This window comes from Pseudorca crassidens, chromosome 18 (genome assembly GCF_039906515.1).
Source record: "Pseudorca crassidens isolate mPseCra1 chromosome 18, mPseCra1.hap1, whole genome shotgun sequence".
Lineage (NCBI taxonomy): Eukaryota > Metazoa > Chordata > Mammalia > Artiodactyla > Delphinidae > Pseudorca > Pseudorca crassidens.
In genome coordinates, this window is record NC_090313.1 from 75,201,387 (window position 1) to 75,229,224 (window position 27,838).

The following is a 27,838-nucleotide window of genomic DNA, read 5'->3' on the forward strand; positions in this document are numbered from 1 at the left end:
TTTTTCGTTGCTCAGTAATCTAAGTTTATCTTCTAGAAAATTCTTAGCATGTTCTCATTTTTCCTTGGTCTCTTTCTTTTCCCTGCTCACATGTCACCTCCTCAGAAAAGCCCTCCTCAACTAATCAAACTCTCCGTGCCTTCTCAAACCCCATGATTCTTTTACTTCCTGTTTACATCACTACCTTAATTACATTATATATTTATACACTTGTTTGTTTTCTACTTCTGATATTTATACACTTGTTTCCTACTTCTGCTGTTAGAAAATAGACTGCACGTGGGGCAACTTGTTCCCTGCTGTCCCCCTAGTACCTAAACCGTGCCTGCATCTAGCGTGTCTCAGTGATTTTGCCGAACAAACGAATGAATGAATTCGATGCTCCCTTTGAGAGCCACTTGGTGCAGGCAGAGGGCAGCAAGGGCCGGTCAGCTCACTGCCCCATGTCCTCTCCCCACCCCCACTTTCCACATCTGTAGCCCTGGAGTCTCGACCTTGTTAAAGATGTGAATTCTCACCACGTAGGGGAAGGTGGTAAGGGTGGACTCCTATTATCAAGGACAGGTTTAGGAGAGGAGATGGTAAATCCTGGCTTACTGGTTTTGGTTGCAAGGGAGTGGTAGGAAAACAAAGGGCTGTGAAAGGCATGGATGTGGGGTCCTGCTCCACCTCTCTCACCTGTACCCCTACAGAGAATCTGCCTCCAAGTTATTTTTTTCCAGCAGGTTTCTAGTATCCATCCTTTTACCTCCACGCCTACAACTGTGCCCCCTTACATTACACCTGGACTGTTACAAATGCCCCCTAACTCCCAGCTATCTTCCGACATTTCATTCCACTCATTCATTCTGCACAGGTGTAGGACAAAAAAGCGAAACCTTTATGGCATTCCCTAGCTCGAGAATCTCGAATGGCTTCTTTACACCGGGAAAAAGGAAACCATTTATCCTGGAACACTATTTCTCTTATAAGTTTGCCTACTTCAGTACTCCATGAATTACTGGAAGGCAGGCTGCCCGATGGTTTTCTCTCTCCAGAGCCCAGGACAGTGGCTGGCAGAGTGGGTGCGCATGAAACAATCTTTGCTACAAGAGTGTCCCTCGCCAATTCCATTCTGTGTTCAGCAGATAATACCCTACACTGCACATCAGGGCACTTGGTCGTAAATGCAATCTGATACCTTTTTCATGTGTACAGCTCTTGTCTGCCCTCTCCAAAAGCAGAGGGCTTTTTAGGACAGACTCATATTCTTTTATGTCCACCATTTCTCAGGACTGTTACCACTACTAGGTACATATGTGCTGTACAGAGATCCAAAAATCTAGATTTGGAAGGAATTTCATTATGAAAAAAATAATACAGACCATACAGTAACTGTAATTTATAAATTTTCAAATGGCAAAAGAAAAACCAATGTTAAGAATTTGAGCACAAAAGGGCTGGATTTGGGGTCTTAATAAGTACCTGAAAGCAGACCGGTGGACCTGGGCAAATTGCCTAGAAGCCCAGTTTGAAGGATAGTACAAAGACTGTCTCTGACTCTGAATTTTCCTAACCGGAAAAGATGACCTTTGTCTACCTATAGTCTTAATAACATGTTTAAGGGAAAAAAGAAGGGTGGGGAATGGTGGGCCGTAGAATTTGGTGTGCTTTCGTATTTCCGGAAATGCAAGACACTCTTCGGTTCAGAATGACACTGATAGGACCACTTTCTATGTCGACACCTTTTCATCTCCACAGAGATTCTGTAGACCCCTATGCATTATAACAACTAATTAGAACACTTAGATGTCACAGCTATATGCAATTTATAAATAGTTTGTAAAGTGCTTTGAAAATGGAAAGTGCTAGGCAAGTACTCAAATGATTATATATTAAAAGCCTTTGACATATAAAATCATTTTATTTAATAACTGGCTCTTTAAAAGGCACAGTACTTTATAGCTGAACAGAATTTCTGAGCTTGAACCATTGATATTTTATTTAGAGTGAAATGCTGTTAGCAAATCAGACACTGATCAAGTTTTTTTCAGTTTATATAAATGTATGATTCTTATCTATCTCCCTCACTTTTTCATCGACCAGTTCTGCCTTCCCTTAGGTTCCTGCAGACTTTTTGCAAAGATTCCTCCCACACCACAGTGACTCATGGTTATCCTGCCTGCCCTGCCCTGTTTTTTCCTTTCACACGTCTGCCTTGTCAAGGTGTTTTGTATGTTCCTGAGTTTATGGCTACCCTAAACAGGTTCAAGACTGCATGCCACATCATCAGTGACAATAAATCCTTCTAGGAGCAATGAAGCCATGAGATGTGGCAGGTGGCCACCAGTGGGTGCATCTCCACCAGTGGGTGTACTGTTATTGATAACTCCAGTCTACTATCACCATTCCACGCTGTTATGTCCACTAATTAAACTTGGCTTTCATCTCCTGACAGGTCTTGGTTCATAGGCATTGAACTTCATTTAAATAATCCTGTTTCCTATCACCACCGAACTACTCATAGGCAGAATTGTAGAAGAGGCAAACAAGTGTTTGATTGTTTACCACTATGCCTTTAGGACTTCCTTACATCTGCAAGTGCTAATGTCCTCACACTGACATTGGCTTTCTCTTACTATTACCCTGGGAAAATACTCCCTGTCCCTGCCCCGTAACTTTGATCTTTCCCCATCCATTCCTCCTCCCACTTAATTTAGTCTCCGACGTCCTACAGTATATTTTCATTATTGGAAAACCCAAACTAAGCCATTCTTCTTGTACGAGTGTTAATGCTTAGCCTTTTTAGGCCCTAAACTAAGGCTGCCAGCTGCCCATCAACCTCCCCGTTAATTCCAACCCATATTTTTCTGTCCTCATGTGACTCATGCATCATTCTCCCCTCTTTGAAAGTCTTGGCTTTCACAGCTCGACTGTCTGCAGACTTTCCCACCACGTCATTGGTTGCTCTTTTGCCCAACCTTTAAATACTGAGCTTATTCAAGGCTTGGCTTGGCCCCTCTTATTTATTTAAAATTTTTAAAAAAATTCTTTGGCCTTGCCACACGGCATGTGGGATCTTAGTTCCCCGATCAGGGATCCAACCCTTGTCCCCTGCAGTGGAAGTGCAGTCTGAACTACTGGACCACCAGGGAAAAGTCCCAAGCCCTCTTCTTAATCACACTCCAGTTTCTACGGATTTACCTCATCCTTATGGCAAGAACTCACGAAGTTTCTCTCTATTTAAATCTCTTTCATGGCCTCCAGCTCCTGTCTACAGATCACCTCATTCAACAGGGGACTTTGGATTTCAGTCACCTTCTCTACCTCCCAGTCAATCCCCCCAACCCCCCACCAGGCTTCCCGTGTCAGTAATTTCGCCCCATACCTCGATAGGAGTCACCCTTCTCTTTCCTCACCTTCCACATCCAATTCCTGAGGTCTACCAATTCTGTGCCAGTTTGGCTCTCAGACGTATCTCAAATCCACAATCTTTTCTCCATCACTAGCTTATGGCCCTTCCAGGCCACTTCAGCTCTTACAGTTTATCTGCTTCTACCCTGGCCTCTCTACAATCCATTACAACATGCTGTGATCAGTTATTCAGATGTCTTCCCATTGTACTTCCCAAAGTCCTTCCCACACCAGAGCTCTTCCCGTGGAGTATATCGTAGGCCCTTCTCCTCCTTGCTGGCCCTGCTACAGATATGCACATCTTTCAAGACCTTTATTTCCTCAAACCACCAGTGTTCTGCTTCAGGACTTTTGCAAGTGCTATTCCCCCAGAATGCTTTTTCTTTTTGCACTGCCAGCTCCTTCTCTTCCTGTAATCTCTGGAAGGTCCTCTCTGCTTCCATACCTAAAGCAGATTCCCCTCTCAGAGTACTGGGGGGTGGGGTGCTCAGGTTCAAAGGTTGACAGATATTTAGGGTGAATTAAGAGTCAAGTGGGGGTAGGACAGGTATGAGACACAAGGCTGAAGAGGTAAATAGGGCAGCTGTTAAGTGTGATTTAGGAATATTTTAGGTTTTCCAAAAAAGTCATTTTCCCCACATGCAAGTTTCCTCTTCCCTGTCCTTACTTCCTCTCAAATACTGTTCCTTTTAATGTAACCCTGGGCTATACTGAGATACCTACCCAAGGACTGAAAATATTATCTGGTCATCCCAGTTTTCTCCTTCTTTAATATATTAGCATCCTGAAATTAGAGCACTGAACTGGTATCTGTCTTATAAATGCTACCATAAAGATGGAGCCTGATACCACCTAACATTCTCACGTGAAACCAGAATTCTCACAATTCTTTCAAATTATTTCCCACCCTTGCCCAATCTACCAATCATAGCAAAGGATGCAGTTGTCTCATGAATTACTAAAAACATCTAGGAAGAGGCCAAGTCCTCCCTTCACTCCCACCTTTCTTGTCTAGACTATCCACAGCCTATCTGGGCTCATGCTCTATTGCATCTCTCCCTCGCCCCCAATCACAGGTGTGCATACACATTCCTTTCAATTCCCTTGATCAAAGTCCTTGTCTAGGCCTCTGATTATCTCATAGTTTCCTCACTTTCAATGTTGGTTCAATTAAAAGAAAAAAAAAAACCCCACAAAAACCTAAAATAGTCAACCCCGAGGACAAAGGAACAAGAACCACTCAAATCAGTTTAAATAAAAGAGGGAATTTATTAGAAGAATACAGTTTCTTGCAGGGACTCCAACAGCTGAAATGGGTTAAGAGCTAGAAGCAGGCCTCTCTGCAGGACAGATCATGTAATCACAAACGTTTACTTCTGGGTTTTGCAAGAGCACGAATAGAATATCCTAGTGGTCAGTCCTCCCTGTATAGTGCATAAGGGACTAGAATGTGGCTTCATTTCTGCTGGCTTTTTGATCCTTATATTCCTTTATGCTGGCCTCAAACTTGTCAAGCACATGCTGGCAGACATTCATGAGCTCAGTCAGGCCTCTCTGAAAGGGCTCAACAGCTGGAAGGGCACCTCGAGTCTGTATGCGCAAATTAATTTTGCTCTCTGAAGGATGGGTTGTAGTATAACCACAAAACTCCACTTCCGGGTTCTTCATGATCATGTAACGAAGAGAATTTCCTAGGGTATGGTCCTCCTCGTGCAATACAAATGTCACACAGTGTCTATCTGTCCCAGCTGCCTGGACCATTTCCAGGGCTGTCTTCCTCTCGCCTTCAGCCATTGGGGTCTTCAATCCAGATATTTTTCTACACACATATTTTTTATAAAAATGAGATCACACTGAATACGGTTTTGTAACTAGCTTTTTTTCATCTACTGTATCACAATATCAACACGTTATTACTCTAATGCACTCCAATTACACAGAACGATTAGCATTAGCCCTTATTATCTTCCTGCCTCCACGTATTCTAGCAGTCAATAATTTATTGCCTCCAATTTCTCCCTCTTCCATTTGGCCGTCCACATGGCCACAAGGGGAGTGTCCTTAAAACAAAAAAGTTTGCTAAAATTTTCTTTTGGTAGGCTCACAAGAAAGGAATAGGATTAGAATAGGGTGGGCCTTGCTAAAGGATGAAAAGGAAGTTGAAAGGCATGGAAAAGCGCAGATTATAATAAAAATAGAAACTAAAGATCATCAACGTGCAGGGCCAACTAGGGCTTCCGTTTGCAGGAGGTAAGGAAATTAGAATGGAAAGTCTGAGAAGAGCACCAAGCATGAGGGAGAAAGCGCTCAGCGCACAGAGTGGATCAATTAGCGCTCGGCACAGAGGAGGGACTTGGGCCCGACCAACACACCACCCCCATCGCTCGGGGAACAGTGGCCTGGTGCACGTTAGCTTTATTTGCTCTTCCTGTTCCAAATGGGGGTGGGCAGTTAGGGAGCTTAACTCTGGTCTCACAACTCGTGTTCCCTCCTTGATATCGAGTGTACTGAGAGTCTCCACTCAAGCAACCCAGGTGTCCCCCCCTCCCTTCCCGATCGGGGCCCCTCTCCCCGCCCTGGCGCCCACTGCTCCCTCCTCGACTGTCCTCCCAGCCAGGCCCTCGCGGCCAGGCCGGGCCGCGGAGGCTAAGGCCCCGGTCGGCCGCGGGCTCCCGGCGCAGGGCGCAGCCAGCTCCTCCCGTCCCCTTCCTCGGCCGTTACCTCTCCAGCTCCTGGTCGTCTTCCATGGCGGGGGCGACTTCCGGGATCCTCAGGTGGTGCTGACGGGCCGGAGGCGCTGCCCCATACCTCGAAGCGAGCAGGCGCCGCAGGAAGGAAGGACTGACGGGAGGAGCGCGGACGGAAGGAGGAAGGAGGAAGGAGGAGCCGCAGCGGCGCGGCAGGGCCCGGCCACTGGGCGGGGCGTGGAGGCTCCGCCTCGGAGCCTCGCCCACGGGCCCCGCCCCCGGCGCGCGGAGGGCGGCGGCCAGGCCTGAGCGGTTCACCTGCGCTCCCGAGCGAGTCGGCCCGCAGAGCTAGTCGGGAGACTGGTGCGGTCGGGCTCCTGCCCCGCCCCGAGGCCGAGACCGGCCAGTGGGCGCCGGAGCTCAGCCCTTGGCACCTTCCCTCCAGGTGATGGCGAAGGGGGCGGGGCCTTACTTGCCGCCCTCAGATCACCTTCCTTCTCGGTGCCAGGATCGGGCCTCTTTCTGACTTGCTGCTGGCTCGGTGGGTGACGGGATTAATCCCAGGAAGGACCTCGCCTCCCGGGGACGGGGGCGTTCATGGCACGACAGACTTACACTATAGTTGAGCAACACACTTTGAAGAATTTCACCACAGAATAGCATGGGTGTAACACGGTATTTGTCTCCTCTGGGATCTTGCAGCTGCACAGGTCAACTGGGTCAAAGGACAAGCGTTTGTTTTTTATCTTTGGGGGGAGGGGAGGAGTGAGAGTTTGGAAGGAAACTGTCCCCACTCCCCATCTTTTCTAGGATCTCCTTCTACCCCTGGAGTATGTCCTGCCTCGCTTCGGACGTCCTTTTCCCTTTACCCTTTTGGCCTCTTAAGCCTCCTCACCTGCGGAACCTCCCGCTCACCTTTGTTCTCAGGTGCCCCTGCCCCCGCCTCGGCAACCTTTCACCACCCAGACTCGCTCTCCGCCCTCCTTCTCCCTTCGTACCTCTCCGCTCTCGGTCCCCTCAGGTGTTCTTCTTCGCCAATAACCCTCTCCCCTCCTGGTGGTCCTGCTCCCCTCGCCCCCATCACCCCGGACAGCCCCGGTCCCTACCTCCGACCCCCGCAGTCCTCCCACCCGACACGCCCACAGTTCTGTCTTCCTGCGCCACCTCTTCTCCTCACCCCACCCCCGATCCCCTAGATGTTCACCACCTCCCCCAGCTGTTCCCCTCTCCTCCCGCCGTCGGCGGTGAGCGCAAGAGGCACTTCCCGAGCGCGGGCAAATCAGGCGGGCTGCGTGTACAGCCGAGGGGTGGGGGAGGGCGGGCGGCTAGGGGCGGTGCGGGCTCACTCTAACTCCTAGTGACGGCCCAGGCCTGGCCCGCCCCCCGAGCTCTCGGATAGGCGGAGCCTCCCTCTGGCCCGCTCCTCCCGCCCTATGCTGTCGCCGATTGGCTCGGGTGCGTGTCGGGTTGCGCGGCTCGGCCCTGGCGTTCGCCTGCGGGAAGGCAGCAGGGGCGGTTGAGAAGTGAAGTCTTGGCCAGAGTTTGCTTCTTGCCAGGAAATCGGCGGCGGCGGCGGCGGCGATTCCCGGCGGAGCGGAGGCCGGCCGGCCCCGCGCTCCTTCAGCGGGCCACGGAAGCGGAGCAGACGCTGGGCTGCGGCGCTGGGAGCCGGGCGTGCCCGGGCAGGCGCGCTCCCCCGGTGAGTAACTTTGCCTTGCCCGCCTCGCTCTGCGCCGGCTCGCGGGTCCGGCCGCGCCTCAGGTGCGGGCGGCGTGGGGTGTGGGGCGGCCGGAGCGGCGCCGCGGCGTCTTCCGCGCTCTCCTCGCCCGGCCGGGCTGCGGGGACGCGGACCGGTGTGGGGCCGCCGCGCTGGTCCGGGGAGGAGGGCGCGGGCTGCCGGCGCCGGGTGCCTGCCGTTGTTACCGTTTGGTGGTTCCGGCCACCGTCTCGCCGGTCTTTGCGTCGCTTGCTCCAATTTTAGGGAGGGGAGAAGTGGGGATGAGTTTTCTGTTCCCTGCGTGTATGTTGCCGTGAATGAGAGTGCCGCCAGCTGCCTTATCTCGGTCTTGTTCCCTGCAAAGGAGTGGGGAGAGATCATACCCTCGGTCCCAGCCTGTTGCCTGTGAATTCTCACCCTTCCCTTTAGACTGGAGAGGGTGGGAGAGAGATTTGACGTCTTCGAGGGAGGAATTTCAAAATTCGGATCTTGATTTGGAAGCAGTCGCACCCACAGCACCATCCAGGAAAGACATCACTCGCTTTTCAGAGCTTCATGCCCTGTTTTAGACGAAGGACTTTCCACTTAGATGTAGTGTTTCTTCTGATGTTTCTGTGTACATTTAAGGTTATGAATTAGGACGTTCGTATCTGCCAGGAGCTACAGTACACTCATGCGTGGCCTTAACTGTGTAGCTGTTTTCTTTTTAAATCACAGAGACGAAATTGAATGAAAAGCAGCGGCGGTTCAGGAGGAGGAAACAGTTGTGAGCTCCGGTTGACTGGAACTGTCTTCACTTTAAGAATTTCACATTCTTGCAGCAGTGGTACTTATCTGTAGATTGGCTTTCGTCCCAGGACAGATTTTGATTTTTATTTATTTACTTTTTTTCTTGCTTGTACTGTGACGCAGCACTGATAAAGTTGATCTCAGTAGGTCAATTTTATTTCCTTGGATAGATTTGATTCCCATCTCCACGCCCCTTTAGAAAATGGACTTTGATCTTGTATCCTTTTTGGCCTGTCAGAGCTTTCTTGAGCCACGAATAACAAAAGTTTTGCCTTTTTAGCTTGTCCAAGTCCCACACATGAGTTTTCCCATAGGGGTAAAATGTAGGCCAACTCGGAACCGAAGTAGAGTAACAGTGCTTTTAATTTGTCCCACCTGTGTGTTAGCAGTCATAATTCTGTAACTTGTTCCTCTCTTTTTCTCATCGGGTTATACAGTTTTCATTATTTATTCATCTAGCAAATGGGTGTCTTCTGTGTGCCGGGCGTGGATGGCAGAGGTCAGCTCTTGCCCTGAACTGGCTCATGGTGTACCAGCTACCTGAAAGCAATTTGAACAGGTGCTGTGGGAACTTAAATGTGGGAGCATTTCTGCCTGGAGCTTGTTAAGGAAGACCTCACACAGGCACTTCCAATTGCTGAGAGATTTTCATTCTAGGCAAAGGGGCTGGCGTGCACGGTGTTGCTTTATGAGAGCTGCATATGGTTCCTCTGGCTGAAGCACACAGTGTCTGGGGTTGGAGTCGTGGCCAGGGCCTGGTGTATTATTCATTTCCGAGCACTTAGCACTTTGCCTTGCTTACAGAGGGCACTCAAATATTTATTGAACTGACTTGAACAGAAACATGAAGGATTTTGTATGCCGCATTAAGAAATTTGGGCTTTATCCAGTCAGTGAATACAGAGCTGCTAATTGTAAGTAGGAGAATGTCATGATAACATGTGCGTTCCAGAAGGATAACTGTGGCAGTCTGGAGGATGGTGAGGGTCCAGATGGGAAGTAGGGAGACGGAGCAGGAGCTGTTATACTGTAGGGTTTAAGTGCTCAGCACTTTTCGATTCACGTTATCTGGGTTTGAATCTGGCTCTGTCGCTCATTATGTAACCTCTTTCTTCCTTAGGTTCTTCGTCTCGTAGGGTTTGGGGGATAAAACTTGAAAAACATGTATGCTACTTAGAATAGTGCTTGGCGCATAGGAAGAACTTGGTAGATGCTCGTTGTTATTCTGCGTGAGGGCAGTGGAAGTAGAGATGGTGCGGCCCTTGGGAGGTGTGATTGGTTGGATTAGGTAAGTGACTGCATATGATTAATGAGAGAGGGGTGATTCCTAGGTTTTTTGACTTGAGGGCATTGGAGTATACTGGTTAAGGTGGCTGTGAACAGGGATTGAATTCCATCACTTACCCTTAGAATTACTATCCTAACTGAACTTTGGTTCCCTAACATTTAGAAAATGATGTACTTGTCTAGTAGGGTTGAGGATCAAATGAAATTAGGCATGTAATGCCCTTGGCGAGTACCTGGCACATTACACGTGCTTAATAAATATTAGCTGTTCCTATTGTGATGATAACATCAACGAGCCAGCGGAATGCTGGAAGTTATGAGAAGGAAGAGTTAAAAACAATTGGTGGTAGGAATAGGGAAAGGAAGATAGTTTTGGACCAACCCATTGAGGTGCTCATGGGTGATTGAGAAGTCTGTGATGCAGTTGTTGGATGTGTCTGGCAGGAGCTAGGAAAGAATGGAAAAGAAAAACAAGAGTTCACATAAAGCCGTTGTGGGTGTGGTCAGCTTTAGGGAAGATTTGGGGGAAGGGGGACAGAGAAGAGGTTTACATATGGCAGTGCCAGGAGTGTTGGTGTCGGATATTGGGCATCCCTAGCCTTAAAATGCATTTTGGCCACCATCACAAGGGAACTCCAGGCTCCTGTAATCAGGTTGGCTCTATGCCCTTCTCCCCCTCCTCTTCTCCTTGCTGATCGCACCCCCAAAATCCAAGTACTTTTTAATTTTGTTATGCAGAGCCATTTAACTCTTCCTGTTTATGGGGCTAAAGTTCACTCTAGGCCCACCTTCCTATGCAAAATCCAAGGTTTCTAGAAGAATCAAAGTTCTCATTTCATAGGTTTACTTAGGAAGTAATGTTGGTTCTAAAATATATATATATGTATATATAATACGTTATGTATATCTGTGTATATCTTCATGTAAAATTATAGTTGTAGAAGACTTAGCCAGGCCTCAAATGACCCTGTTAAGGGGCCTGGGAGATTTACAAAATAAATCCCCTTTAGCTTTCCTGTCATGTCTCTTTTCCTCAGAAAGTACAAAAGAGTAGAAAAATCTGTGATTATGTAAGTTGTTTGGTTGGTTGGATAGAAGAAATGGCTATTTTGTGTATTAACTGATGAGAAGTTGTTAAGAGGAGTTTTTTAAGAAGCAAATGTTCATGATATACGTTCTGGTGATAAATGCATCTAGTTAGTATGCTTTTAAAGAGGCAGGTATTGTAGGCTCTGTCCTTCAGAATGTATGCTTCATAAGAGCAAGGATCCTGATTTGCTCACCGAAGGAGAGTCCCCAAGTACTAGAACCATAAATATTAATGTATGCATGAATAAATGAATTGGATCCATTGGCTTTGATCTGTCTTGGCCCACAGACTTATTGAAATCTTTGGAGCAATCACTGGTCAGAGGGAAAACAAAAAAGGGATTTGAACCAGCAAAGAAGCTTAAAGTATTTCATGTTCTTGTAGGAAGATACCGGAACTGTAACCGAATTTATAGCTATTAAGATTCAGTGATTTTAATGCCAGCTGCTATAGTTACTTGCATGATTCCCTCCTTTTCCCCCCTTTACTGTGAAAGTTGTGGGGTGTAGTAGGGAGGAACAGGCTTATGTAGGGATATTGCTTTGTTCAGAGTTAAACTGATGACAGATGTGTCATAACTTTGTCCTCTTATTAGCAAAACTCCAGAGCAGATAAGAGATTGATAAGAAAAGCTGAAAAGATAGGAATAGAAGAAGTGGTGTGGGCAGAGAGGGTCGAGCATAGTTTATGCCTCTATCTTCCCAGCCTTGAGATTTAATACTATTACTTCTGATAATCAGGATCCCTCGGTGGAGAAATTATGTAGGGGAAATTTTTTTTTCTCAGAATTGGACTGGGAAGGAGAAATGAGAAATAGAAACAAGTGTGGAAAATAGGGATAGGCAAATAAAACTTTACGTACTATGTATATATACAGGTATACTGTAGGAATTACATATATCGTGTGTTTCTGTGCTTCTTTATATAGATGAGTATATTATAAACTATCATGTGTCCACTTAAAAAGCATACCACTTGTATGTGAACAAATGATGGTTTAATTTTTTCCTCTATTGAAAGAGTAATCTTAGAGTTCTTTTAAATAACAAATTGCCCTAAAGTGTATAATGGGGGCCATTGTAAAAAATGTTCATAACCAAGTTATGAGGATATATATGTTACTAAAACAAGGTGTACTTGGCTTTAGTAAAGCTTCCAAAGGCTCTGTTGGTTATTACTTTGTTTTATAGGTAAAAATAAAGTGAGTCTGGTATGTATTTATACCCCTTCCCCCACTCACCCCCCAAAGTTGGGATTTTGGCTACCAGTATTAAAAATTAATCCTTCATCAAAGTTCTTAATCCTGTTCAGTTAAACTACATATTTATTGAACCAGTAAATTGGAGTCCTTCACTTATATCTTTTTTCATTGTTTTATTGTGACTATTTCCACTTTTCTTCCACATGATTTTAATGTTTGCAGTTTGACTTTCAATTTAATTGTATTCAGCAAGCAGCATACGTGATGTGATCAACACTGGGCTGGCTGTGAGGGACAGAAAAGATTCTCTGCCCTTGGAGAACTTAAAATCTTAAAAGACATTCAGTCGTGGAGTTAATCATTCCGAGGCAAGAGGTAGATGGGCCCCAGGTTAGACATTTACGACTAGTCTCCTGTTGACTCTTTGAGACAAAGATAATAACGGAACAGGGTAAGCGAATGGACTTTGTCTCCTGTGGACCCTTCGAGATAACGGTAATGGCAGGAGCAAAGAGGGACTAAGCCCTGCTTAGGTCAGGAGGCCACATATTTCTCATTCTTGGGGTCAAGGCGACCTCCCACACTGCACTTGCACAGAAGGGGTCCTCAGGGGAGGGGACAGTAGCCCATAATCTGTCCTGCCAACCTCCCAGAGACCCTCACGCTGGAATCCATCTTGGCTAAAAGATACACGAGCATACGGGGGAGGGCCCTGAGTCAGACCAAGTATGGGATGGAAGCAAGATGATTGGCCAGAGGAAAACAAAGACCTGGAAAACTGCCCCTATATAAGCAATTTAAGCCACCCCAAAAGCATGTGACTCTTTCTCTGAGCCTGCCCATGTGTCTGCTTTTCTAATAAACACCTGTTTCACTATTTTCTGTCTCTTTGCTAAAATTCTTTTTACAAAGGAGACAAGAGCCAAGGCCCTGCTTCTAGCCACTAGTGCCTGGTGGTCGAGTGGTTAGGATTTGGTGCTTTCACTGCCCAGGTCTGGGTTTGAGTCCCGCTCTGGGAACTGAGATCCTGCTTCAAGCTGCCGCCCACTGTGGCCGCCTCACATCAATTCAAAGCAGGTTGACGAATACCTCTGACTTCTAATACCTGGCTCCCCAACTCCATGGCCTTCACTTCCACTGTATTTTGACATTCCACCCTGTTTTCCGCATTAGAGACCTTATGTTTATGTACCCTGTTCTCTGACTGCAGCCTCCTAGCCTGTCCTTCCAGCTCTCTCACACCCACAAGTGCTCTTTTGGTGCCCTTCCTCTGGGCAGAGATGGTTTGCCAATCCCTGTATTCCACCCCACCTCCCGTTCTCTGTTGTATTAACATCTGTGGAATCTATATGCTTTCACTGGCACCTTGCTTCTCTTGAACTTGCTTTTGTTCAGTGCCTGCCAGATAACGACCCTGCTGGATTAACTGCTTCTCCTTGAGTTGCTTTGGCAACGCTGTTAGAAAGCCAGGCCCTCAGTGCAGGGCATCACCTCTCAAACAACCCGTCCCCTGCACTCCCCTCCGTCAGTTATGTTTATTTGGCATCTACTGAGTGCTCTGACGCTGAGCTAAGAATTCGGCAGGCAGAGGTATCCTCATAGAGCTTACATTCTAGAGGAGATAGACATTCATCAGATAATAGCACACATTATAGTTATAAAGTGCGGTCACTGCTTTGAAGAAATAGTGTAGGGCTGTGCTGTAGTCACCTGCACTTGTGGCTCGTGAAATGTGCGTGGTCTGAATTGAGATGCGCTGTGTCACTACACGCCAGATTTTGAAGACTTAGTATCAAAAAGGATAAAATAGCTCAATAATTTTTGTATATGGATTACATGTTGAAATGGTGATATCCTGGATATGTTGGATTAAATAAAATATTAAAAATAGTTCATTCACTTGGCTACTAGAACATTTAAAATGGTGCGTGTGGTTCACATTCTGTTTCTGTTGGGTAGCAGTGGCACGGGGTGTTGTCTGGGGTATAACAAAGGGAACTAACCTAGTCTCTGGGGAGCTGGGTGTTGCTGAACCCGCCCTGAGGAAGTTGTCTTTGAAACAGGTATCTGGTTGAGTAGGTGTCATACAGGTAAACTCTTCTGAGGCGAAGCAGTCAGAGGTGGGGATTGCACTTTGCAGGAGGGTGAAGAGGTGGGTGGGAGAGAGCTGGGGAAGAGTGGTGTGAGATGGGGTCTGGGAGGTAGACAGGGCCGGTCATGTGGGCCTTGTTGGCCCTAATCAGGGTTTGTTCTTGTCTCACTTATGGATTATTCTAGACCATCGTCATTCACAAACTCTTTATCAATCCCCCACTTCTACAGCCTGCAGATAATCTGGTCAGTTCATGAGGATCTGATTTGATTTAGCAGATTTCTGTCCCTCCCCTTCCCAGCTTGTCTAGGTAAGTCTCAGGTCTGTTAAAGGCTCATTTTTCCACGTGTGCCCTTGATCCCATCCTTCAGAGTCTCTTAGGAGAGCTTCATCAGTTAACTGCCTTCTGTATTTAATCTGTCTCCCTGCTGGCTTTTTCACCTGTAAGTATGCTCCAGTCCCAGACTCATAAAACAAAGCTCCGTTGACCCCGCAGCCCCTCTAGTTACTGTTCTTAAAGCATGACAAAATAATTTTAAAGTTGAATATTTTATTGAAAGCAGTATATTCAAAATGTATTAATAGGTAGTCAATACAAAATTATTAACAAGATATTTGACTTTTTTCATATTACGTGTTTGAAATCTGGTTATACAGTCGACTGACGCTTGAACAACATGGGGATTAAGGGCACTGACCCTCCCAGGCAGTTGAAACTCCACAGATAACTTAGAGTCGGCCCTCCTTGTCCACAGTTCCTCTCTATCTGGTGATTCGACCAAATGCAGACCATGTAGTACCATAGTACTTACTATTGAAAACAATCTGTGTATAAGTGGACCCACGCGGTTCAAACTTGTGTTGTTTAAGGCTCAACTGTATTTTACACGTGTAGCCTATCTCAGTGCAGATGCTACATTTCCAGTGGGTAAAGTAAAAGGAATCTTATCAAAATAATAATAATTTAACAAAAATATTTTATACTGCTTCAGTTTTTATTGTGGTAAAAAACATATCTCATAAAATTTACCATCTTAACCACTTGGAAGTGCATAGTTAAGTAGTATTAAGTATATTCACATCGTTGTATAACAGATCTCCAGAACTTTTTCATCTTGCAGAACTAAAACTCTACGCGTAACAACAGCTCCCCATTTCCCCTCCCCTTTGCCTCTGGGAACCATCGTTCTATTTTCTGTTTATGTGGATTTGGGTACTTTAGATACCTCATATAGTTAGAACCACATAGTACTTGTCTTTTTGTGAGTGGCTTATTTCACTTAGTGTAGTATAATGACCTCACGATTCATCCATGCTGTAGTATGTGACAGGATTTTCTTCCTTTTAAAGGTTGAATATTCCACTGTATGTATATGACACATTTTGTTTATCCATTCATCTGTTGATGGACATGTGGGTTGTTGCTTCTCCCTCTTGGCTATTGTGAATAGTGCTGCAGTGAATGTGAGTGTGCAGATATCTCTTTGAAGGTCTGCTTTCAATTCTTCTGGATCCCAGGTCTTTCAATCCCAGAAGGGGGATTGCTGGATCATGTGGTAGTTCTACTCTTAATTTCTTTAGAAAACCCCTATACTGTTTTCCATAGCTGCTGCACCATTTTACAGTACTCAAGGGTTCCGGTTTCTCTGCATCCTCACCAGCGTTGTTATTCCCTCTTTTTTGATAGTAGCCATCTTACCAGGTATGTAGTGATATCTTATTGTGGTTTTGATTTGTGTTTCTCTGGTGATGAGTGATGTTGAGCATCTTCTCGTTATGCTTGTTGACCACTTGTACATCATCTTTGGGTTCTATTCAAGTCTTTGGCCCATTTTTAAACTGGGTTATTTGATTTTTGTTGTTGATTTGTAGGCATTCTTTATATATTTTGGATATTATCCCTTTATCAGATATATTATTTGCAACTATTTTCTCCCATTCCTTAGGTTGCCTTTTCACTTCATTGTGTCCTTTGATGTGCAGAAGTTTTTGAGTTTGATATAGTCCCATCATTTGTCTATTTTTGCTTTTGTTGCCTGTGCTTTTGGTCTCCTATTCAAGAAATCTCTGCCAAATCCAATGTCATGAAACTTTCTCCCTATATTTTGTTCTAGGAGTTTTATCGTTTCTTAAATGCATTTGAGTCAAATTTTAGATATGATGTAAGTAAGGGTCCAAACAAAATATTTTGAACATATTTCTGAGACCTTATGTAAATAAGAGGGAAAGTTCTGAAATACATGGAGTAGTTTTAGTTTGGGGGGGATGGATGACATTGCTTAAGGACACAGTTCTCAAATGGTGCTTCTTACCGGTGATCCTTGAACAACAGGGGTTTGAACTCTGTGTGCCCACTTATATATGGATTTTCCTTTTCGATAAATAGTGCTACAGTACTACTCGGCCTGCAGTTAGGGAACCACAGATAGCCAGGGCCCTCCTCAAAGTTTAACGGATTTTCAACTGCAGCGGTGGGGGGAACATTGGCACCCCAGCCCGCTCATTATTCAAGGGTCAACTGTAACATATTCTAGTGTGAATTTCTCTTCCCTTTTTGTTTCTTACAGTTGTGAGACACCAGTATGGAAACGGTCAGTAATCTAGGGCTAGCTGAAGCTAAAAAATAAGGTGACTGGGGAGAAGCCAGGTATCAGACTGCATATGGTTGCATCCTGTGTCTTTCCTACTAAATACGTACTGTGCGCAGTCAGTAGTCTGCCTTTTAAGACCGTTCTGTCAGGGCCATTTAGTAAAATTTCAGAAATATCCAGAGCAATTAGATCTCATATGAAATATTTATCAATCTCATTAATTTCTCTAATTTTAGGCTCTGTGCTTTTGTTATAGATGAGATACATTAACTGATACTCCAATAGACTAATTACAGAGTTTGGTAAAAATAGATGTAATTTTTCTCGGTCTCTGACTTGTTCTTTTTCCAGGTGTGTGGAGCATATTTGCAGCATATTTGAATGATTTGTCCACCTTTGAAGGTATATTAATAAAGCATTCAGGATTTATTCTGTGAGTCTGGATGGTGAGTTTTAATGGTATGGTAGCTATTTACACAAAGGACTAAAATTTTTTTTAATGAATCCATTTTGTAGGATACAGAAGGATGATACAATCTCAGCTTTCAACTAACTTTTGAAAGTTTTCAGTTGACTTTTTTGTTGCTTTATTTTTGGCTGCGTTGGGTCTTCGTTGCTGTGCGCGGGCTATCTCTTGTGGCGAGAGGGGGCAGCTCTTCATTGTGGTGCGCGCACTTCTCATTGCAGTGGCTTCTGTTGTTGTGGAGCACGGGCTCTAGGCGCGCGGGCTTCAGTAGTTGTGGCACGTGGGCTCAGTAGTTGTGGCACACGGGCTTAGTTGCTCCACGGCATGTGGGATCTTCCCAGACTAGGGCTCGAACCCATGTCCCCTGCATTGGCAGGCAGATTCTTAACCACTATGCCACCAGGGAAGTCCCCTAACTTTTTTTCTTATAAAAGGTTTACATGTTATAAAGTTGCTCAGTGTGATTTTAGTCTTTCTAACTGTGACAATGTGACTTAATTTTCGTTATTTATAGTTTGGATTCACAGGCAGTAAATCAAACCTGGTCCTGGAGGAAATCAAAGTAGACCATTAAGTAGCTCTTAAAATGCTTAGGCATAGTACAGCATTCTTTACTGTCCATAAAGAATTACTCTGTTGGTTACTTGAAGCTTTTGAAAACAAAATTGCTCTGTTAATAAAAAACAAAGAAATTACTCTCAAAGTATACTAGGATTTATGGAAAGATATCGATCTGGGAGATAACGCTTAATAGTCTTAGTAATATTTCTAATTCAGTTTTAAAGTAATAAAGTTTTAAAGTGACATCTTCATCTTAAAGAATATCTTTCTACTTTTTAATAGAAAATTGAAAAAATCAGAAATTGAGATAAATCAGATTACAGTTTCATTACAATTACTATATTTTGATACAAATATGATATTTAAATGGTAAAGCATAAGCATAGAGAGCTCTGTGGCAAGGCAAAAATTAACAATTATTATTATAAATTGTAGGTAAAGAGGAGTCTCAAGAGAAAAGAAATTTCAGCAGTTTTACAATTGTGCCGGTCCGAGATAGCTAAGTAATAATTATGTGTCTTTTCTCCCGCTGGATATTTATTGAATGTCTGTTATACGCCAGGCACTGTTCTAGATGGTGAGATTCTTCAGTGAACAAGACAAGTGGGATCCCTGTGCTTATGGAGTTTACATGCTGATGGGGGCAGGCGAGCAGATAATTGAGAAGGGTAATGGCAAACGGTAGGAAGAAAATGACAATGTCAGATCTCAGTGATCTGTTTACCGATGACTAAAATCTACAGCTGGTCCTCAGATTCAGCTATTAGCTTGCCTTCTTCACCAGGAAAACTTTTAGCTAACACTGCCAGAAAGACACAAATAGTGCCATCTCTGTTTCTTGCCCTTTCGTACCCTCTCCTGGAGATTTCTTACTCAGTGAAATGACTAAATAGCAAAAGTAGGAAGGAAGGAAGAGAAGCCAGGCATCCATAAAATCATTTCTCAGATAATTTGGCTTTGCATGAAGCTGAGACTTTGTACCTGTCAGTATCTTAACAGTACTTACTATTCGTATGTTCTGAATTAAGAAAAACAAAGACCTACCAGTTATTAGAAGAAGGACCAAGGGAAAATGATTTTATCAATCCTTACAGTTTTATTTTAAATTTTCTCACGTCTTTTCAAAAAACTATCATCTATCTCACCTTATGAAGAGCTCTTGATTTGTAACTCAGCTGATTAGACAGTCTTTACAATTGATGTGTAGGACTTTTGTATCCTGCTTTCTTTGGTACGTAAGAATTTGGAGTGTGACCCATGACTCATCAGTTGACATTGTAGTGCATTTTTAGAAACAGAATGCAATAGCAGATTTCCCTTGAGCAGCGGTAATGAAAGTATATACAAGAAAACACAAATTTGTCTGTATCTGCTCGTGTTATTACAGCTGTATGTTAAATTGATTCTTAGAAAAGTGTTCCAACCCTGGACATTTCAAAGAGTATGAATAGAATAGGTATAAAACTATGTTATATGTACTGAAAAAAGATTCTTATTATGCAGCAGTAACCGCATTTCTCCCTTTTTTAGAGTATGAAGTCACTTTGTAGATAAATATGATCTTAATATTTAGGCTTGTGTTTTACCTAATTATTTTTGAACAGATGAAGCAGTGAAGAAAAAGCATGGTCTTGGGCATACTACTTTATTTCTAGTGCTCCACAAAATTGTTTTTTGATGTGGACATCTTGTTTGTTCGCTTAGCTTTTTTTTTTTTTTTGCTGTACGCGGGCCTCTCACCGCTGTGGCCTCTCCTGTCGCGGAGCACAGGCTCCGGACGCGCAGGCTCAGCGGCCATGGCCCACGGGCCCAGCTGCTCCGCGGCACGTGGGATCTTCCCGGACCGGGGCACGAACCCCGCGTCCCCTGCATCGGCAGGTGGACTCTCAGCCACTGCGCCACCAGGGAAGACCTCGCTTAGCTTTTTAATTTCATGTATGTGAGAACCAAGCTTGGCTGCTAGAATTTCTACCTCCTATTTTATTTCCTTTTGTGTGTGCTTCCACTATGGTATACCCCCATGCACATAAAAGTCAGTCTGTACAAATAGATAATTAATGAAAGTGAGACTTGCACACCTTTTTTCTAGCCACCCAGCTGCTCCAGAGTTGACTACCATTAGGAGTTTTTTGTATATCCTTCTAGGCATGCTTTGTGCATATACACTTATGTATGTATCTGTATAGACAGATATTTTAAACCATACAGTTCTGTGCTTTGATTTAAATTAGCTCAAAATTTGTGTTAAGTTGCTAGTCTTTTTGAAATTTAACTTAGTCGTCTTTTGTTTGCTGGTTTATATTACCTTAAAAAAATTGTTTCTCTTGAAGAACATGTAAATATTACCACGCAGAGGTTTTCTCTGTTGAATATGATTATAGAAAAAAAAAGATTATTTGAACTTTTTTTTAAACTACAAATCATGACCCTCTTGCTTATTCCTTTTTTAAAGGGAATGCTGAACATAATAAAAATTTGGTCATCTTAAAAAAACAAATTTAGTCATCTTTATGATGACTTAAGAGAAAATGGAGAATTTTCTAATTTCCTTTGATCTGGCAAATATAGTACAAGCATGGAAGAATAGCTGTTTGTTACATTCTACATTTTGCTAAAAAACTTGGTTATTAGGGAATATTATAGTAAAAATTATGCTGAATTAAAAATTACTTGTTTAACAAATCTGCTTGCTGATTTGAAATGTCTTGGTGCGTTTTACAGTGTTCATCAGTTCTGTAGGTTGTATCTTTACAGTATTAATGTGTGTACTGGGCACTCTTAGAGTGTCTTTCATTTTAAGAAGTGTTGAGTGCATCGATTTTATTCTAAAAAGGGGAGGGGGAAAGGTAGTCTTTTCCTTGAATTCAGTTAGAATACAATGTTAGATGGAGAGGGGAAAAAAGTAAATTGTTTTTAGTAATTTAAGACTATCACCCTAGAAGGCTTTAATATTTTCACTGTACACTGCCTTCCTTTTGGTTGTGAAATGTAAACGTGCAGAATTGTAGAACTGCAAATATGAATCATTGTAATAACTGCCATTTGAGTGACAGCTCTGGCTGTCACTCTACTAGGAGCTTGAAGCATCCTACAGAGAGACGCCCACCTAGTGTGCATCACCCAGTATGTATAACCCTTGCTTCAGGGCTGCTTTTCTTACTGAGTGATTCTACAGTTAGGCTTCCATGACTCTTATGTCACTATGTAACGGTTATCTGCTAATTAGCTGGTCAGTTCTTTGAGGGAAGGACTGTCTTACTCTGTCAGATATACTTTCAATCCTCATGTAGGTATGAATACCTGTATCTCTGCTGTCCATTGTAATAGCCACTAGCCTTATGTGGTTTTTGAGCATTTGAAGTGTGACTAGTCTTAATTGAGATGTGCCGTAAGTATAAAATGCACACTGGATTTCAAAGACTTAGTATGGAAAAGGACTGTAATACACCTCATTAATTTTAAAAATATTAATTACGCAGTAATATTGGATATATTGGATTAAATAATATATATTATTAAAATGAATATCACCTCTTTGCTTTTTCTTAAGGTGGTTCCTAGAAATTTTAAGTTATATATGCTGCACATTATATTTCCCTTGGACAGTGCTGATCTAGACACTTGATCCCTTTTTTATTCTTTGTCAGCCAAGCCCTCCTGTCTCAACCTAGGCAGGCAGTGTGACATTGGGCTTGAGGGCTCAAGACTTGGAGTCAGAGACTTAGCCTAAATTCTTTCTCTCCTTCCTGTATACTGGGTAATTTATCAGTGGTTTAGAATTAATGATTCATTTAAAAATGTTATTTATCGTTCTCTATGTGCTAAGCAGTGTGCTTAGTGCACAGACTGTAATGCTGAGCAGAACACAGGCCCAGGACTCACAGAGCTTCCAATCCAGTGGGGAAGACATATTAAATAATCATGCAAATAAATAATTACTGTGATAAGTACTAAGAGGGAAATGTATAGGGTGTTATAAGACCATATAGCAGGAGACCTATCAGAGTCTTGGGTGCCAGACAGATTTTTTTTTTTTTTTTTTTTTTTTAAGAAATCACATTTTGAAAGACAAAGAGTTATTTAGGAGAGGAGAGTGGAAAAGTGTATTCCAGGCAGGTGGAATATTTGCAAAAGTCTTGAGTCAAAATAGCGCATTATACTTTAAAGGAGCTAATAGAAAATCTATGGATTGGAGAAGTGAAGTCAATGAGGATTGTGGTAAAAAATAAAAGTTGGAGAGTTAAGTCAGAACAAAATTATGCAGCGTGAAATTGGTAGGACTTTGTAATGGACAGATGTGGGAGGTGAGGGAGAGGGCAGTGTCACAGATGACCTCTGAGTGTCTGGCTTCCATGCCTACATGGCCAGTGCTGGTGAGCCCGTTCACTAGAGGGGGACTGAGTTTTGGTAGAAATGATCTTGGGTTTGATTTTGAACATGTTATGGTATCTCTGAAACACCCAGGTGTATATTTTGTTTTATCAAACTGTGAAGGAAGACACCTTCCCCCACGTGGTTTTCTTTTGTGACTCTTATGTTATCTCAGTCTTGTAAGTATAATTTAGGAATCTCTTTGGTCCTTATCTTCCTGATAATCATTCTGATCCTGTTTCTCTAGCAAAATATTTAGATTGGCAAGTTTAATAAGATCAAGATCAATTATATTCTTTTATGTTGCTCTTGAGCTATACTTAACAATCCACATTGAATGTTTGTTGCAAAATACAAGTCAGAATATGAAACGGAGAAGTATTGATGTTTACTGCTCCTTATCCCTTTTCTCACTCTGTACTCTGTCCCCTGATGACCTCATACCTACTTTTCATAGCCTCAGTGCCTCCTTATACTAAAAGCTCCCAAACATATCTCCCTTGTGCAGACCTGTCCTCTCATGACCAGGCCCGGATACCCCCATCTGGATGGATGTCTCTTACAGGCACATCACATTCAATATGTCATGATCTCTCCTCCACCAGAAACTAGCGAATGGCACTGCTGCTTTCTGTTTTAAAAGCCTGGGAGTTACCTGGATGTTTTTTTCTCTCACCCTCACTCCCCCACAATATCTTAACTCATCCGTCTAACCTTCTAAATCTCTCCAATCTCCCTCCACACTGCCACCATCCTAGTTCGTTATCTTTTTTCCCTTGGACTACTCTCCTGGCTTTTTAACTGCACTCCCCCGTTCTTTCAAGCTTCTCTTTAATTCTTAACTCAACATATCCACAATAAGTTTTTGAAATACAGATCTCATCTTGTCAGTCTCCTTCGTAAAACCCTTCAGTTGCTGCTCTTTGTTTTTAGGATAAAGACCCAAGTCCTTAACATTGTCCATGGCGCTTTGTGAATTAATCACATCCCTGCAGACTTCCCAGCTTTCATCAAGCCCTCTGATGAGCTTTCTTTCTGTTTCCTGTTTCTGTGTCACTGGCTACTTAGTGTCTTTGTACTAGACAAGCTCTGTGAGGGCTCCACAGTGACCCAGCCCCCTAGCACAGTGCCTGGCACGCAGCATGATTGACAAATATTTGTTGAATGAATTGTGAATTTTCTGGTGCTTAATGTATGTACCTGTTATGTGCCGTGTTTAGTAAACTGAAAGGGGTCAACAAGATGAATCGGATTTTTTTAAAATACATTATGTTTTACTACTAGGTTTTCTTTCTTTAGATGGTTTCCATGGAAACAGCAACCAAAAGACTGCCTGTGTTGCTGTAATAGTCTCTGGGTGATATTTGCTGCCATTGTTAACTGAGACCCAGAAATTTAAATATTTAGATCTATCTCAAGTTCGAGATCCCAAGTGTAAAAATTGAATTTGAGGAAAAGTTGTTAACTATTCACTTTTTTCTGTTTTTCTTTTGAACCCCATCCTTTCTGTTAAAATAGTTTGCTGGAGAGCAAAAGAGTTGCTAAAGCATGATGAGGGCTGTTCTATTTCTACTAGACACCTTTGTTGTTTGCTTTCATTTGTCATTTATTTTCTTTCCTAATGAATGCTTTGTAAATATTGCTGACTGACCTTTACATTGTTAAAACATAATTATATTGTCTGTAACAAAAGTGAACTTCTCTTACTAGGAATCATAAGTTCAGATTGCACTGAGGATGTTAGTAGGGATAGAGGCATTTGTATTCCAAATTGTATAACCCAGAGCCATTGGCAAAAAACAAACAAACAAAAAGGTGGGAATACAGATCCTGACACATTAATATACAAGGTAGTAGTAGATGGCCTTGGATGGCAGTGTTGTTGCAATGAGGAAGCATGAAGTCTCCTTTTGTACCTTGAAGGCTTAGGAAGAAAGCTTTAAACATAGTTAAAACATTTGTACATTAGTCTCTCGGTGTCTGCAGAGGATTGGTTCCAGGACCCCCGAGGATACCAAAATCTAGAGATGCTCAAGTCCCTTACATAAAGTGGCGTACTATTTGCATATAACCTATGCAGATCTTCCCATGTACTTCAGATCATCTCGAGATTACTTATAATACCTAATACAAGGTAAATGCTGTATAAACAGTTGTAAATACAATGTAAATGCTATGTAAATAGTCTGTCTGCAGCAAATTCAAATTTTGCTTTTTGGAACTTTCTGGAATTTTTTTCCTGGATATTTTTCACCCAGTGTTGGTTGGTTTCAGTCCAAATCTGCAGATGCAGAACCTGCCTATACAGAGGGCTGACTGGATACTCTTTTATATATGAAGTTGCATTCAGAGCTTTGTAAAAATTTTGTGCCCCATGGCAAATATAAGTGAATGTTTTCCAAGAAGTTTTTAGAGAGATTGATGGACAGCTCAGAAATTGAGATGCTATATGGTTTTATGTTTATTCAAATTGATTTTGATATCTGAATGCAGAAGCACAAAGTTATTTGAATTTTGTGGATGTAAAAATGCTTTTTTTTTTTTTTTGGCTGCACCACTGGGCTTCTGGGATCTTAGTTCCCCGACCAGGGATTGAACCTGCGCCCTTGGCAGTGAGAGCACGGAGTCCTGACCACTGGACCACCGGGGAATTCCTGGAATGTCAATTTTTAAGGCTTCATTTTATCACAATAAAAAATTAAAATGAAAATACAGAATTGTGGGAAGTAACTATGAGATTAAGAGATTAGGTCCATCTAAGCATTTTGGCCCTTCTATAAATAGCAATATGTGTTTTCTTCTGGAAATTAGCCTCCTTGATGCTAACAACAGAAAATAAATTATTTTCCTATGGGTCTATCATCCATTTATTTGTATGAACATATATATGTGTGTGTATACATGTATGTTTGTGTGTATACCTGAATATGTATATACGTACATGTGCATATTTTGGTGTGTGCAGTCTTTACACATTTACTTTAGGCACTTAAGTACGGTATGTACTTTAAAAATTATAGCTCTGGAGTCAGAGTGACTGATTTGAATCATGGTTCCATCAATTACTAGCTTTGGGCTCTTGGGCAATTTACTTAATGTTTCTTATTTTCAGTTTCCTCATCTGAAAAATGGGGATGCTGATGATATCAAACTCAAGATTATCATGATTAAATCTGTTAATTTCCCAGTTTAGTTAATACCATGCCTGATATATAGTAAGCAGTCAATAAATATTAGCTATTATAATTATCTCCTGAAACCCATTCCTTTTAGATGTCAAAATTGTCCTCATTTAGACTGTTTGTCTTTTTATGACATCAGTCATATCCCCTTTTGTCTAATAACAAACATCCCAGTATTCTGTCCCATCACATATTCTGTTCCTTTCACTTGTTCTCATTTTAGTATCCTGCGTCTCAGTCTTTTTCTGACTTCACTGTATTTTCCTTTAGGTTATTGGGCATTGACATTTCAGGCAGGTGTGGGCCTTAGGTCCATAGGCGTTGACCATGATTGTTGCCTTTTGGTTTTAAACAATGGTGAGACTCCTCTCCTCTAAACACCCCCACCCTTACTGTGCCACTTCCAGAGACGTTTCCACTGGAAGAAGCTTTACAGATCGTCTAGCCCAGAGCCCTAGTTGTTCAAAGCAGAAGGTCAGGCCTCTGACTACAACTTCTCCTGAGGATGGACTTTTTTTGTAAATCTTGAAAGACATTTTATTTCTCAACAGGGTATAATTCACAGACTAAAATATCAAATGGGCTGGTAAATTGGGGAAATACCAGGAAATTCTTATATTTATGACTGAGAAACTTAATCTTGAATTACAGGGAAGGTAGGTATATTTTGATGGGAAATATGAGAAAAGTTCACTTACAGGTCTTTTTTCTTGGATATGTCTGCGATGGTTTTGGAATGCTAAGTCCTCCTTTTACCCTCTTGCCCCTCTTTAATGTCTACGTCCTAAAATGCTGCTCAAATTCACTCTTCTTCTTTGGACTGTTTCTAGACATTATACCTTAGTTCAAGTTCTCATTACTGTTCATCTTGACCATTGTAATAACTTCCTGTTTTGTCTTCCTGCCTTATTGCCGTACCCCCCTTAGGTATCCCAGAGTTTTCTCCCATGACACGCAGACCTGCACACATCAAGTCATGACTCAGAACTCTGCAGTGGCTTAGCCGTCCCTCCAGCCTTCTCTCTGTACCATAGTCCATCCCTCTGTCCCCCCACTCCCTCACATGTATACACCCACACGTGGTGCTCCAACTCTCCCCAGAACACCTTCTCTCTTCTAAAGCTCTTGTCCCTTGGCCCCCCCTACTTCCTATGGAGAACCCCTCTTGTTTCTGAGCCAGAGCACTTCTCTAAGAAACTTTTCCAAATGATCACAATAGAAATTCCTCTTTTTCCCTTCTACTTGCATAACCCTTTGTTCCTCTTCTAGTCCACCTAACCCTGACACCCTTATGTCGAAGGTCTGCCTCTCTGTGTGTGTGATAGCAGTGACTGTAAACGACCATCTTTCTTAGAGTATTGACCTGGCTGGGTGCCTTACTTTATCATGAAATTAGGAAGATGTGGTTTTAGGGACGTTGACCATCCATAAATGGGACAGATTGATTTCTGATAATCAGGCCTTACAGGCTTTTCCCTCTAGCAATAATCTAATGATAGAGAATTTTATGATTGAGAATGGAAAAAACAGGAAGGCTGACTGAAGCCTGATTATTTTTGAGGGGAAAATGCCTATTTAGGGGAGGAAGGTACCTTCAGAGAATCACATTCATACAGGCATGTTAAACTTGACTAAGAGGCATCTATCTATATATTATACTAGGTGTTTGCTGGGAAGTCTCCGTATTAAGTCAGCTCCATTCAGATGTTTTTCTTTGACAGTATCTTAAATTAATTAAAGATTCATTCCTTTAATGTGTCACTTTGTCTTCTGTTAGATACAAATGTCCTTAGAACAAGGTAGTATATTAATTTTCATAAATCGTATAACAATCACTTGATTGAGATTTATTTCCTTAAAGAGGTTTTGTTTGAAAAATAGGTAAGGGTAGAGAAGGTAATATTGAAATGGAGGAAGGAAAGGACATAGAAAAGGGAAAAATGAGTAAGAAAACAAAATGTATGCGACAGAATTGATCTAGGGCTGGCCCTACATGTATGTTTAATGTACCTTCATAGGATTTCCTTTTCACCATCTTTTCCTTTAGAATTTGTTTTTACAAATGAAGTTGATTTAGCTTTGCTAAAAGTATTATAGAAAGTTTGTAATGATAAATAATGAATCTATAAACTCTGTGTACTAGAACTTCAATAATCTTGTAGATTAAAAGGCATCCTCACAATTTATAACTAGAAATAAATATATAAATAACATTTAATTGAATTTTTTTTTTTTTTTTTTTTAATTGCGGTACGTGGGCCTCTCACTGTTGCGGCCTCTCCCGTTGCGGAGCACAGGCTCCGGATGCACAGGCTCAGCGACCATGGCTCACGGGCCCAGCCGCTCTGCAGCATGTGGATCTTCCCGGACCGGGGAACGAACCTGTGTCCCCTGCATTGGCAGGCAGACTC

The 27,838-nt window shown here is 42.8% G+C and overlaps 3 protein-coding genes across 3 annotated transcripts in view; 1 reads left to right on the forward strand and 2 right to left on the reverse strand.

Moving 5' to 3' along the window:
• LOC137211297 (protein POLR1D-like) overlaps nt 1–6,248 on the reverse strand; it is a 41,717-nt gene extending 35,469 nt beyond the window's left edge. The window contains exon 1 of the mRNA XM_067713630.1: nt 6,115–6,248. Within this exon, the coding sequence (XP_067569731.1) occupies nt 6,115–6,140 (26 nt within the window). The 5' untranslated portion in view covers nt 6,141–6,248. The remainder of the gene's footprint in view (nt 1–6,114) is intronic.
• On the reverse strand, nt 4,639–6,248 carry LOC137211296 (DNA-directed RNA polymerases I and III subunit RPAC2). The gene is made up of 2 exons (XM_067713629.1): nt 6,115–6,248; nt 4,639–5,212 (listed from the first exon to the last, which is right to left on the reverse strand). The coding sequence occupies exons 1-2, from the start codon at nt 6,138–6,140 to the stop codon at nt 4,837–4,839; spliced, it is 402 nt and encodes a 133-aa protein (XP_067569730.1). The 5' UTR covers nt 6,141–6,248; the 3' UTR covers nt 4,639–4,836.
• A 1,304-nt stretch (nt 6,249–7,552) lies between these two features.
• Nucleotides 7,553–27,838, forward strand: part of LNX2 (ligand of numb-protein X 2) — an 85,849-nt gene continuing 65,563 nt past the window's right edge. The window contains exon 1 of the mRNA XM_067713628.1: nt 7,553–7,779. The gene's annotated coding sequence lies outside the window, so the exon portion shown is untranslated. The remainder of the gene's footprint in view (nt 7,780–27,838) is intronic.

What these genes read in the sequence shown, in the direction of transcription:
- LOC137211296 (XM_067713629.1), bottom strand. Translation starts at nt 6,140, where the DNA reads ATGGAAGACGACCAGGAGCTGGAGAG. An exon ending in GACGACCAGGAGCTGGAGAG is followed by an intron (nt 5,213 to 6,114) that starts GTAACGGCCGAG and finishes ATATGTGTGTAG; the next exon opens with AAAAATATCTGGATTGAAGA.